We start from the raw sequence: 14278 nt of genomic DNA on the forward strand, positions 1-14278 counted from the left end.
TGTCTCTGTTATTCTGTCCGTCCATCCATCCATTGTTGTCTCTCTGTTGTTCTCTCCATCCATCTATTCATCCCTCATTCTGTCTCTCTGTTATTCAGTTTGGTCTGTCCTACTGTCTGTCTATCCATCTGTCTGTCTGTCCATCCATTCATCGTTCTGTCTCTTTGTTGTGCTGTCTATCTTTCTGTCTATACATCTGTCCATCCATTATCCATTGCTCTGTCTTTGTGTTGTTCTATCCATCCTCTGTTGTTCTATCTATCCTTCTATCTGCCTAGACATCTATCCATCCATCCGTCCATCCATCGTTCTGTCTCTCTGTTATTCTGTTTGTCATCCACCTATGATCAATTGTGTAATGTTGTTGTACACTCCTCCTTCTCCTCTTTTGCAGTCTGTGCAGTTGTTTCTGTCGTCAGGTGTGTCTTTGATTGGATTTGTTCTATGTGTTGAAAGGCTCATCTAGGAAAGCTTATTTTGTCTTTCTAGAATCACAGCTAAAAGTATACTAGAGTATAATAAGCTGTTATGTGTCTGTTTTAGGAGGTTAAGTATTGCTTTCGATGTGTTTTTAGTCTGTGTGTGTGTGTTGGAAACTGGATTCTCAGTAGGGGTGACGAGATTCTCAATGTTTAGGAATTCATAAGGAGTGGCCTTTCACTGTAGGGGATCATTTCTGAACGAATCACACACACATTGAAAACATCTGGCCACATTTAGATATAAAGCTAAACAGCACTGGTAGAAAAAGACTTTTTAAATGATGCTTAAACTCAAGTCACAGACCAAAAGATTTATGTGACTCTTTTAAAGACAACAGATTTAATCAAGCCGCAGCATAGAAGATAATAAATCTCTTTTATCAGATCACATTTTTTAATTTATGACATTCTCAAGTGCCTTTGTCTGAATCACTGCAGATTAATTAGTGATATTTTCTTGGCTAAATACATTTATTATAGTCCTGATTTTGAGGCTGAATGGCAGCCGAGCAATTCAAGTGCTGATGTATTGAAAGAATATTTTCAATTACAGAAAGTCATTCAGGAAAACAATTTCCCGTTGGAGGTCACCTACTATGATGTCATCTGCGACAAGGACAGCTGCTCTGTCGCGTGTCCTTATTGGCCATTTCATGTTGACATGCTAATCACGTTGAGGAAGACCTACGCTGACACAGACCTATGATCTCAGAGACATTTCTCTCCGTCTCTTTCTCCCTCACACACACTAGCAGTTTTATGAGGAACAGTGACCGCCATTTTTGTTATGATTCTGTGTTCTCTCATTTTCCACAGTGCTATGTTTGCTTTTTGTGTGCAAACATGAATAGTCTTTCTGTTGATTGAAGACATAAAATACTAAGGTTTTTTTTATGTATGTCAACGTTCTACTACCCTTATTGCTTTAATGAATATCTTAATATCTCTCTATATATATACGAATACACTACCATTCAAAAGAAAGTGAGCATTCAAAAGTAATGTCAGCTTTGATCAATTTAATGCATCCTTGCTTGTATAAAAATCTTACTGACTAAAACATTTTAAAGGAAAAGTCCACTTCCAGAACAACAACTCACAAATAATTTACTCACCCCCTTGTCATCCAAGATGTTCATGTCTGTCTGTCTTCAATTGTGAAGAAATTATGTTTTTTGAGGAAAGCATTTCAGGATTTTTCTTCATATGATGGACTTCAATAGTGCCCCGATTTTGAACTTCCAAAATGTAGTTTAAATGCAGCTTCAAAAGGCTCTAAACGATTCCAGCCGAGGAAGAAGGGTCTTATCTAGCGAAACGATCAGTCATTTTTTTCAGAAAATAAAACTTTTTATACTTTTTAAGCACAAAAGATTGTGTAGCACAGGCTCTGGGATGCGCGTTTACAACGCTACGTACTATTGAAGCACGACGAAAGGTCACGCGGAACGTAGGCAGAACTACAGACCCAGTGTTTACAAAGCGAACGCGCAAAGACTAAGGAAGTGCAAGTAAGTCAAACACTGTTTACAAACAAACAATGATCTCCTCCTCTCAAGTTGTAGGAGAAAATAAGATGGAGTTTTTTGCCATACTCAGTACACAGATGATGAACTTGGACGTGATTTGTAGTAGTGATGGGAAGATCAGATCATTCTTCACATTAGCTAAATGAACAAATCTTTTTCCGAGTCATTTCGTTCATTTTAGCAAAATATAATTAAAATGTTACCTGTTACTTCCCTAACACTACTACTCTACTGCTTACACAAACGTTGATTACACTACAAACAAGATAAAACTATAATGCTATAAGAAACAGAAAAGATTCATTCATTGTTTATCTGGGTCTTTAGTCTATGATTAGCTCACCTCACTTCTTATCTGACAAGTTTTTGGGTTTGAGTCGTTCGTTCGTCACGTGACAGCCCCTTAAGATGAACGACCGACTCAAAAAAGACTCAAAACAGGTGAACTAATTCCAGTACAGAACCTAATAGAATGTTGCGCATGCGTGACTGAACAAATCACTCCCTGAGATGACTCGTTCTTCCCGAGTCACATTAAAGATTCGTTCAAAATGAAAGAATCGTTCAAGAATGACCCATTACTAATTCGTAGCATTGTGGACGCGCATCCCAGAGCCTGTGCAACATGAGCTTTTGTGCTTAAAAAGTATACAAATTTTTATTTTTCGAAAAAAATGACTGATCGTTTCATTAGATAAGACCCTTCCTCGGCTAGGATCGTTTAGAGCAGGGGTGTCAAATTCAGTTCCTGGAGGGCCGCAGCCCTGCGGAGTTTTGTTCCAACCTTGCTCCAACACACATACTATGCAGTTTTTCAATTAAGCCTGAAGGACTTGATTAGTTGGATCAGGTGTGTTTAATTAGGGTTGCATCTAAACTCTGCAGGGCTGCGACCCTCCAGGACTGGAGTTTGACACCCCTGGTTTAGAGCCCTTTGAAGCTGCATTTAAACTACATTTTGGAAGTTCAAATTCGGGGCACCAATCAGGTCCATTGTATGCTGAAAAATCCTGAAATGCTTTCCTCAAAAAACATAATTTCTTTACGACTGAAGACAGAAAGACATGAACATCTTGGATGACAATGGGGGTGAGAAAATTATTTGTAAATTGTTGTTCTGGAAGTGGAATTCTCCTTTAAGCCTCATAATGAACTTTTTAGCATATACTACCACAGGCTGCATTGACATGTAGATACACCTGTGTGTGCACCTGTGGAGACTTGAGTCGTGCAGTTGACATGCATGGTATCAGGAGGAGATTTAGGCCACAGCTGGTGTACTGTCTGATTTAAGAGCCTTCAGACAGAGCTGCCGAGTTTACGAGCTTCTCAGAAGTAGAGCACGTGTGGTTTAAAGAGCTCCTCTGTGAGCATAAAGCTCATGTACTTTCCAAATGCATGATCTCTGATGGTAGGCGTAGACAGATCTGCAGGTGGAGGAGGTGTCTTTGATTGGCCATACGTGGGTTCAAGCCCTTATCACACCTCCACCTCACAGCTTTGGTGAAGGACCCTGCAACCTTTCATAGGACAAGTGCTGAAAATGTGCATGCTTGTTTTGTTGTGTGAGTGCCAAATTTCTGAAAATGTCATTCTGTTCTATTCTATGTTCAGTTTGGATCATTGTAGGTCAGTGATTTGATTCTATTGTATTTGACAGTTGTGCTCAAAACTGTTTATACCCTTAGTAAATATGATCAAAGAAGGCTGTAAAAATAAATCTGTATTATTAATCCTTTTGATCTTTTATTTTGAAAATGTACAAAAATCTAACCTTTCATTGTAGAATAAGAATTTAAAATAGGAATGAAATCTTATTATTAAAAAAAATGTTTTTCTCTAATACACATTGGCCGCAATTACTTATACCTTTTTATTCAATACTGTTTGCAACATCCTTTTGCCAAGATAACAGCTCTGAGTCTTCACCCTGTAATGCCTGATAAGTTTAGAGAACATCTGACAGGAGATCAGAGACCATTCCTTCATACAGAATCTCTCTAGACCCTTCAAATTTTCAGTTCCATGTTGGGTTACTGGGGTGCTTTTTATACCTGTGTGCACCAAACCCATCTTGAGTGTTTGATGCTAAAAAGCTTTTTTAGTTTCATCTGACCATAGAACCCAGTCCTGTTTGAAGTTCCAGTAGTGTCTAGCAAATGAATATGACATTTTTGAATGAAAGATCAAATAGATAAACAATGCGGACAGCCTTCTTTGATCATATTTACCAAGGATATGAATAATTTTGAGCACAACTGTTTATGAGTTCCTTCAACTTTAATTTGGTTTGCTTAAATGCCATATTCATACTGATGATTTTTAACGAATATGAACATTTTTGATTTTTAATGTTTTTAATGTGTTTTTTTTAAGTCTCTTCCACTCACCAAGCCTTCATTTAATTGATCCAAAATATTTTTACTATTTAAAATAACTGTTTTCTATCTGAATATATTTTAAAATGTAATTTGTTCTTGTGATTTCAAAGATGAATTTTACAATCCTTCAGAAAACATTCTAAAATTCTGATCTGCTGCTTAGAATAAATGCTGATCTTTGGATCTTTCTGTTCATCTAAGAATCCTGAAAAAAATGTGTTCATATTATTAAATATTTAAAATAATAATATTAATAATAATAATTAAAAAAATGTTTCTTGAACAGCAAATCAGCATATCTAAAGGATCATGCGACTGGAGTAATGATGCTGAAAATTTAGTTTTAATCACAGGAATAAATTACATTTTAAAATACATTCAAATAGAAAAAAACAGTTATTTTAAATAGTAAAAATACTAACTAAAAAACAAACTAAACTAAACCTTGTTCAAAAACTTTTGATTGGTAGTGAGATACCAGTGGTAGTCAAGGTGCTCTGTAATCATATTAATACAATAATCAGTTAACCTAATTTGTTAAATGTATTGAAATAACATTCTTGAAGTCTTTCATTTCTTCTGGCTGCCACATAGAGTAAAAAAAAGTCCTCACAAACGCATTAAAGCACTTACACTTTAAAGGGGCCGTGAACTGAGAAATCAAAATTCCCTTGATCTTTTGACATATAAGAGGTCACTGTACTATAATAACATCCTGTAAGTTTCCAAACTCAAAACTTTGTCATTTCAGCTTATACTGAATAAAATCAATGCCTGCTTCTATGTCACTGCCTGTTTAGCCCCGCCCACCAATTCTTGCATGTAGTGGAAATAACAAGAGGCAAACGCACGTCTATGCAGAAATTAAGCAATAAAGATGGCTCCGAATACAAAAAGACATTGTTCAGTGCCAAGTTGTGGAAAAATACAATCTTTGCATTGGACGAACTTTATTTTTAATGGAGTTTCAGACCGCTTCAGTAAGAAGTTGCTCCTTTGTTCACTTAATTTTATTGCGGATTCATTTACAAACAAGGCACAATTTGATTCAGGAATTTTAAAAAGATTGAAACTAGACAATGCTGTGCTGACTATATTGATTCAGACAGTAATGTCGCAACACACAAGTGTAAGTAACTGTTTTTATTAAGTGGTCACTATTGCTTTGTCTGTTATTACAGATTGTTTGATATGTACCAAGTATTTATGCATCCATCTATGAGGAATGTAGGCTGCCAAACATACACAACTATTAGCCTATCAAAAAAGTGGGCATTTACTTCAGAGTCTACAATCGGCCATGCCTATTCAGATAGAGCGTTCTGTTGAGGGGGGTTAAAAACAGGACAGAAAATAGCCTGTTATTTCAAAATTATGTTTGTTTTTTTTGTTTTTTTAATTCTTGGTAACATTATAAGTGGACCTCAGAGAACAGTAATAACAGCACAATAATAAAAAAGCAGTCATGACCCATTTAATGAAAATGCTAAAAGGTCTGTGTGAGAGTTAAATTTGTTGATAAGCATCAGACAATATCATTATCTCAGTATAAACACAACAGAAGTCAATGGAAAGTCCCCATGGAGATAAAAACAAATATGTGTGTAAGTTTGGTATACATTTGAAGGTCAAATTTCACGAGAATGTCTTCACGAATTCAAACTGACATTTAAAGTTATCCTCTCTGTTTGAAAAGCATATAAACTGACTAATGTCTGCAAGGGACCAAACCGAACAATTTCAGTTCCCTTTGACTTCCACTGTATTTTTGTCAGTACAATGGAAGTCAATGGGAACTAAAACAGTTTAGCTACCTAGTTATTCTTTGTATTTATGTCTTTCAGATATCTTTGTTGTGTGTGTGTGTGTTCCAAACAACAAAGAAAGTCATACAGGTTCAGAACAACATGAGGCTAAGTAATTAATAACAGAATTTTCATTTTTGTGTTAACTGTCCTTTTAAGGTTTATTCACACCAAGGATCATACTTAACTATACCGATAAAGCTTTAATAATCATTCTAATTTTATTTGAGAATAGGGAAGTCCACATCACTTCTTTAATAATAACACCACAGAGGAACTATATTAATAGAATCACTTTCAGAACCATTTTTCTAGATGCTGAACAATGAAATCATTGACAACCAAGCAGAATCCACCCAACTTTAAAGGAGAAGTCCACTTCCAGAACAAAGATTTACAAATAATGTACTTACCCCCTTGTCATCCAGGATGTTTGTGTCTTTCTTCAGTCATAAAGAAATTATGTTTTTTTGAGGAAAACATTTCAGGATTTTTCTTCGTATAATGGACTGATATGGTGCCCCGAGTTTGAACGTCCAAAATGCAGTTTAAATGCGGCTTCAAACGATCCCAGATGTGGTTGTAAACGATCCCAGCTGAGGAAGAAGGGTCTTATCCAGCAAAACGATTGGTTATTTTCATTAAAAAAAAAAACACAAAAAAACAATTTAAATACTTTTTAATCTCAAGTGCTCATCTTGTCTTACTCTCCCTGAATCCTTTGTATTCTGGTTCAAGACAGTTAGGGTATGTCGAAAAACTCCAAACGTATTTTCTCCCTCAACTTGAAAAATCATTTCAAAATCATCCTACATTGCTGCAGAAGTACCGACCCCAGTCTTTGCAAAGTGAACGTGCAAAGAAGATCAAACATCCTCAACAAAAAAGGTGAAACAGCGATATAGGACGATTGTGAACTTGCAGGAGAACATGAGATGGGAGTTTTTCAACATACCCTAACTGTCATGAACCGGGAAAAAACAGTTCAGGCAGAGTAAGACAAGATGAGCAACATTAAAAAGTATATAAATTGTATTATTTTTATGAAAATAACCAATCGTTTCGTTAGATAAGACACTTCTTTCTCAGCTGGGATCTTTTACAACCGCATTTGGGATCGTTTGAAGCCGCATTTTAACTGCAGAGAAAATGCAGAGAAATGGAGAAAAATCCTGAAATGTTTTCCTCAAAAAACACAATTTCTTTACAGTTGAAGAAAGAAAGACATGAACATCTTGGATGACAAGGGTTGAGTACATTATCTGTAAATTTTTGTTCTGGAAGTGGACTTCTCCTTTAATAACTCTATATTTGACCCTGGACCACAAAACCAGTCAGACGCAAATGAAGCGTCATTAAGCGCGAGTGATTTACATGTTAAGCCAATGCAAAGACGTGATAGACTTTTTTTTTTTTGTTATTCAAGAAAAAAGATTGAACATTACAGAAATAAAAGTAAATCTAGATACACAAAATATCAAAGCAATCTTATACAGTAAAACAGAGCTCTAAAAGGAGAGAAACAAATAGATAAAATAATAATAATAATATAATATAATAATAACAATAATAATAACAATAATACATAAACAAGTAAATAAATAAATAAATAAATAAATAAAAAATAGAAACAACTAAACCGATAGTTCACGCCTGCATGAGGTGATGCGTTAACCAATCAGGAGCTTGCCCAATTTGAGTTATGTACATATTGATGGACTGATCTGATGGACCCAGACACGGCGCCGAACGAGTCTACGCTGTTTTTCAGCCTTCCATAGCACATAAAGCCTCTTAACCAAATCCATGTCAGCTATTTCGCAACGAGACTGGAGCCATCTGGCAAAAGCCCCTCCCATGACGCAAATTTGCATCTGCTGTGAAGTGAACTTCACGTAAGAATAAAGCGAGTAAACTCAAAACGTTCAAGCGTCCAACTACGCGCAAATGGCGTGATTTATTTATTTATGATTTATGTCGTGTCAGGTGCGAACGCACCGTAAGGGTCCATTTTTTGGAACTGAGATACATCATCTGAATAAATAAGCTTTCCATTGTTATGGACAATATTTGGCCGTGATATACAATTTTATTTGAAAATCTGGAATGTGAGGGTGCAAAAAAAATCTAAATAAAAAAAGTTAAAAGTTCTTTGCAATGCATATTACTAATCAAAAATTAAGTTTTGATATATTTGCGTTAGGAAACGTACAAAATATCGCCATGGAACATGATCTTTACTTAATATCCTAATGATTTTTGGCGTAAAAGAAAAATCAATAATTTTGACCCATACAGTGTATTTATGGCTATTGCTACAAATATACCCGTGCCACTTATGACTGGTTTTGTGGTCAAGGGTCAAATATTAGAATAGGGAAGTCCCCACCACAACTATAATAATAACAATAACGTCACACTTTCAGAACACTTTTCTAGATGCTGAGCAATGAAATCACTGACACCAAAGCAGAATCCACCCAGCTTTAAAAAGCTCAAGCATTCAAAGCAGCAGGCGACAAAACTGCAGCACCCACTTATAATAAGCAGAATGTTATAGTTATGGTTATAGTTGTTGTTCCTGGTGTGAACTGGCCTTTAGTTGTCATAGGCTAGCAAAATATCATAATATTTGTCTGGAAAATATTACGTCGTTGAAAGGTCCTCGCTAATACAGCTTCAAAGCTCTGTGTGTGCGTGCATTCATTTAAAATATTGAATAAAATGATGGAGGGCTGGCGTTCCCTTAATTCAGTCATTCAGCACTTTGTCAGAATGCACAAATACAATTACATGTAATCACATTCAAATCCCTCTCTTCTTTCATCCCTTCCTCTCATTCCATCACTCTGTGGTCCCCAGCTGCTTGTCTCTCCATCACGGGCTCGGCCGCAAATTAACAGCCCGGCCTGTTCTGTTACGATGCCGCTGATATCATTACGCCCGCGCGCCTGTCAGAGAGATAGATGGAGGAGAGGGAGAACGAGAGAGAGCGCAAAGACGGGTGTAGAGAGGGGGTGGAGGGTCAGAGGAGTGTGACAGGAATATAAAGAACTGGGTATCTACCTTTTATAGCCTTTCTTTTTTTCTTTTTGTGATATCGGTTTCTCTATATTCCTAAGTCGGGATGTTTCCTTACCTCATAAAGTGACCCAAAAAAAAAAAAAATCCAGGACTTAAAGGTATAGTTTACCCTAAAATGGAAATGGAAATGGAAATATAATTTATGCATCTTATGTTTTTCCAAACCTGTATGACTTTATTTCTTTTTTGGAGCAATGCTTATAAAGATAGTTTTGAAAACCAAGAATTTTTAAAATACATAAAACTCTGAACTGCAAATAATCAATCAAGCAAGATTTTTTGAAAATCTCTATTTAAGTAAGTAAAAACGCACTAGAAAAGTAATATTGGTAAATGTTATTGCAGTTTAAAATAACAATGTTAATAATAATGTTTTTTATTTTAATTTTATTTTAATTTTAAAATGTAATTTATTCTTGTAATTTAAATCATGGTACTTTTGCAGAATTTATTTTAATTTATTTATGTGGAAATCATGATTGTTTTTTCAGGATTTATTTTGTTTTATTATTTTATTTTATTTGTAAATCATGATACTTTTTCCAGGGTATGTTATTTTATTTTTTATTTTTTATTTTATTTTATATTATTTTATTTTATTTGTGTAAAAATCATGATACTTTTTCCAGGGTAATTTAATTTAATTTAATTTAATTTAATTGTATTTTATTTTATTTTATTCATTTTATTTTTGTGGAAATCATTATACGTTTTCAGGATTTATGTTATCTTATTTCATTTTTGTGGAAATCATGATACTTTTTTGAGGATTTATTTTATTTTATTATTTTTTTGTGTGGATTTATTTTTATTTTATTTTATTTTTGTGGAAATCACAATACTTTTTACAGGATTTATTTTTATTTATTTAATTGAATTTTATTTTTGTGGAAATCATGATACTTTTTTCAGGATTTATTTTTATTTTATTTTATTTTATTTTTGTGGAAATCACAATACTTTTTACAGGATTTATTTTTATTTAATTTTTTTTTTCATGATAATATCATGATAATTTTTTCAGTTTTTTTTTTTTTTTGACAAATATATAATTAAAAAGAACACCATTTACTTTAAACAGATATCTTATATAAAAACGTTATGAATGACTTTACTGTCACTTTTGATCAATTTAATTCAACAGTTCTCAAACTTTTTTGGTCACGCCTCCGTTTAAACCTTTAAAAAATCTGGCGGCCATTAAAAAAATAAGCCATTAAAATAATCAATATTGATATGAGTCATATACTTATACATTTTCATTTTAATTTAACTGAATACATATTAATGTGGGAGGAACAATGAAACATTGAGCTGTGTTTACAGTGAAATTTATTTATGTATTTATTTCTTAAAGTCAAAAATTAGTTTGAGATAACTATTGTCATGCCTTTTTAATGCAGAAAGAACAAATACGCAAGATTTGTGCCATGTTGTGACCCTAAAAACCTGCATTTGGAGTGAAAACAGAGTCATCTGGATCAGTGTAACACACTTTGAGGACATTTTATTGAAATGAAAATATGAAAAGTGAGAAAAGTGTATATCGAAACATGAAGAGAGAAAACGGATGTGGGGTCCTCATAGTGCAGGGGGACGTGAATGTGATGAGATTTAGACAAGAGTCCAGTAACAATAGTTTCATCAAAAAAAAAATGCAGCTGTAAAAACCAAAAGGCCAGTGATCTGTTTAATTTAGATATTTTGAAATGCTTCTTCGAGTCTGTTTTGCTTGGCCATTTCAACAGCATGATTAATTAATCAAAACATTAATCAGATGTAGGGTACAAAAAGGTCTTATTTACAGCACACCGCTCTGTATTTCATCATGAATGTATTAGTACAGACATAATCCCATTGGTGCAATGTCTCTGGCTTTGGAGAAGCGGTGTAGGTTTTAGAAAGATTAATTTTGACCTGGTTTGGGTTCACCGTTATGATTCGTTGTGCTTCTGGTGTGTGTTATAAATGTACAGACCCACGGCTGAATTTATACACTGTTACATTCACTTTCTTTCTGTACTTGAACAATCTCTCATGGGTAATGTGGGATTTACTGATGTGTGACCGGGTTATTGTAAGCTTATGATTTCACTGTATTACATAACAAAATTCATACTGATCGACTTTCCCTCGGAAATCTTTGCATGTATGTATGCATGCATGTATGTGTGCGTGTGTGGGTGTGGAAAAACTCATTCATATTTCTCATTACTTTTCACTGTGTTACTGCACAAACTACACAGCTGGCTGTTGTCTAGCTATTGAGGAAGGATGCAGTTTTATCTATAGATTTGTTTCAGTTTGCCTTGCGAGTTAAATTACTTAATATAAATGTCAAGAATTATTTTGGTACGTTTCCTTTCTGTTTCATAGATATAGTGCCTCATCCCAGTTAGATTTATTATTATTACATTTGTAAAGAATTAGCATTTTGAGCACTATTATTATTTATTAGTAGTACATGTTTATGTTATTTGTTGTACTTAAATGTAAATTTATCTACTAATGATTTTAAAATAAAAATACGGTATATATAAAATATATACAAATATATTTTATGTGATATATACTGATATATATTATTATTAATTATATTTTTGTAGTGCTAGGCAACGATTAATTGCAGTATATTATGTACATAATATATGTGTGTGCACTGTGTATATTTATTATGTATAAATACACAGTTTAAAATAACAATGTTAATAATAATGTTTTCTGTTTTAATATATTTTAAAATGTAATTTATTCTTGTAGTTTATTCCAATGTTGAAAACACTTTTTGCTGCTATTATTTTATTTTATTTTATTTTATTTTTTTGGAAATCATGATACTTTTTAGGATTTATTTTATTTTATATTTTATGTTATTTTTGTGGAAACAATGACACTTTTTTAAGGATTATTTTATTTTATTTTTGTGGAAATCATGATACTTTTTTAGGAATTTTTATTTTATTTTTTATTTTATTTTATTTTTGTGGAAATCATGATAGTTTTTCAGGATTATTTTATTTTTGTGGAAATCATTTTTGAGGATTTAATATTTTATTTATTTTTGTGGAAATCATGATACCTTTTTCAGGATTTATTTTATTTTATATTTTATTTTATTTTTGGTGGAAATCATGTTATTTTTTTGAGGATTTATTATTTTATTTTATTTTATTTTATTTGAATCGAAATACTGATATTTTTGAGGATTTATTGTTTTATTTATTTTTGTTGAACTCATGATACTTTTTTCAGGATTTATTATGTTATTTTATTTGATTTGAATGGAATTTTTTTTTTTTTTTTTTTTTTTTCTACTAAATTTATCTACTAATAATTTTTGTAAAGGACAATGCAATTTAAAATAGAAATACTGTGTGTGTGTGTATATATATATATTATGTATATATAAATACACATGCATGTATATATTTAAGAAAAAATATGTTATGTTAATATATTATAAAAATATTTTTAAATTCTATAAAAAATTATATGATAGATTATATGAATATAAATATATATATGTAAATATTTTCAAAATATATACAGTATGTGTTTTCATATATACATAATAAATATACACAGTACACACACATATATTATGTACACAAAAATTTTTACTTTGGATGCAATTAATCGTGATTAATCACTGCCCTGCGATAAATTTTTAATGTAAAATATTCTATGTAGAATATTGCCCATATTGCCTACCCAATGCATTGATTCAGAATAATAACTTGAATAGCTGCTCTAATGTTGTTCTTGTGTGTGTGTTTTCAGATTATTTCCTGGAGCTGTTGAACCGTTCTGAAGCATCGCTCCAAACCTCTTTCCAGACCGGGTTTGGACCTCTCTTCTCCCAAATCGCAAAAGCGTTTCAGGATCTGTACTCAGACCTTCGGCGCTACTACCGAGGGTCCAACGTCAATCTCGAGGAGGCGCTGAATGAATTCTGGGCCCGTCTGCTGGAAAGACTCTTTAAGGCTTTAAACCCTCAGTACATTATTGGAGAGGAGTATCTGGAGTGCGTAGCCAAGCAGTCAGAAACGCTGAAGCCGTTCGGAGACACGCCGAGAGAGCTCAAAACCAAAATCACACGCACGGTTATTGCGGCCAGAACGTTTGCGCAGGGTCTGGTGATCAGCGGCGAAGCCGTCCGGAAGGTTTCACAGGTAGGAGATCATTTTTAGGGGCATTTTAGTGAGCCTCTAGTCACTGATTCTACTTTTAATAACAGCATACAAGTTTAGAATGGCATTTGGTTGTGATTTCTTCACTTTAAACAGCATTTCAGCTTTCATTGAGGAGAGAAAAACATCTTGACACTGAAAAAGTTTTGTGCCTGGTTATACATTTCAGAAGCATTTCCTTTGTTGAATTCATAATACATACCTGTGGCAATGTGCAAACCCAATACCTCCTACTAAAACCAAGACCCAAACAGACACACAAGCGCAGCTCCATGTTCAACCGTTGCGGTAAACAGCGTAGGATCAATGCATCGGGAAAACAAGAACAATGAATATCCCTGAGGCTCCGGCAATCAATGTAAATGCGAACACACACCCACACTCAAACACACTGCAACAAAAGTATTGCATCCATCCAATTAATGCTGACATTAGACGGAGATGCTCTCAGTGGAAAGCACAGTCACATTAAGTTTCTTGTAAAGACCATTCATAGTTGTTTGAAATCCTTGGACACAAGGTCTCAAACCATAGACATAGCACCACGGCCCTGTTATATTTTGAGGAGACAGTAATAGTAGTGATAGATGAAACCAACCTGACCTCATTCATTGAGAAGCTGTTTTGAAACTGCAAGCTACTTATAGTTTTAAACTAGTTCAACAACTGTTGAATAATTAATAAAATGTAGCTAACATTCTCAGATCTTTTGAAATATGTCATTAAATATCAGATTATACATAGTGTATGAAACACAAACAGTCAGATTCTGATCTCCATTAAACAGCATTTAAATAGGTTTATTAA

General features: G+C 33.6%; 1 protein-coding gene across 1 annotated transcript in view; it reads left to right on the forward strand.

Moving 5' to 3' along the window:
* Positions 1-14278, forward strand: part of gpc1b (glypican 1b) — a 97849-nt gene that overhangs the window by 58327 nt on the left and 25244 nt on the right. The window contains exon 3 of the mRNA XM_051095765.1: positions 13062-13453. Coding sequence (XP_050951722.1) covers positions 13062-13453 — 392 coding nt within the window. The remainder of the gene's footprint in view (positions 1-13061; positions 13454-14278) is intronic.

The sequence above is a fragment of the Labeo rohita genome, chromosome 2, assembly GCF_022985175.1.
Source record: "Labeo rohita strain BAU-BD-2019 chromosome 2, IGBB_LRoh.1.0, whole genome shotgun sequence".
Taxonomy (NCBI): Eukaryota; Metazoa; Chordata; class Actinopteri; order Cypriniformes; family Cyprinidae; genus Labeo; species Labeo rohita.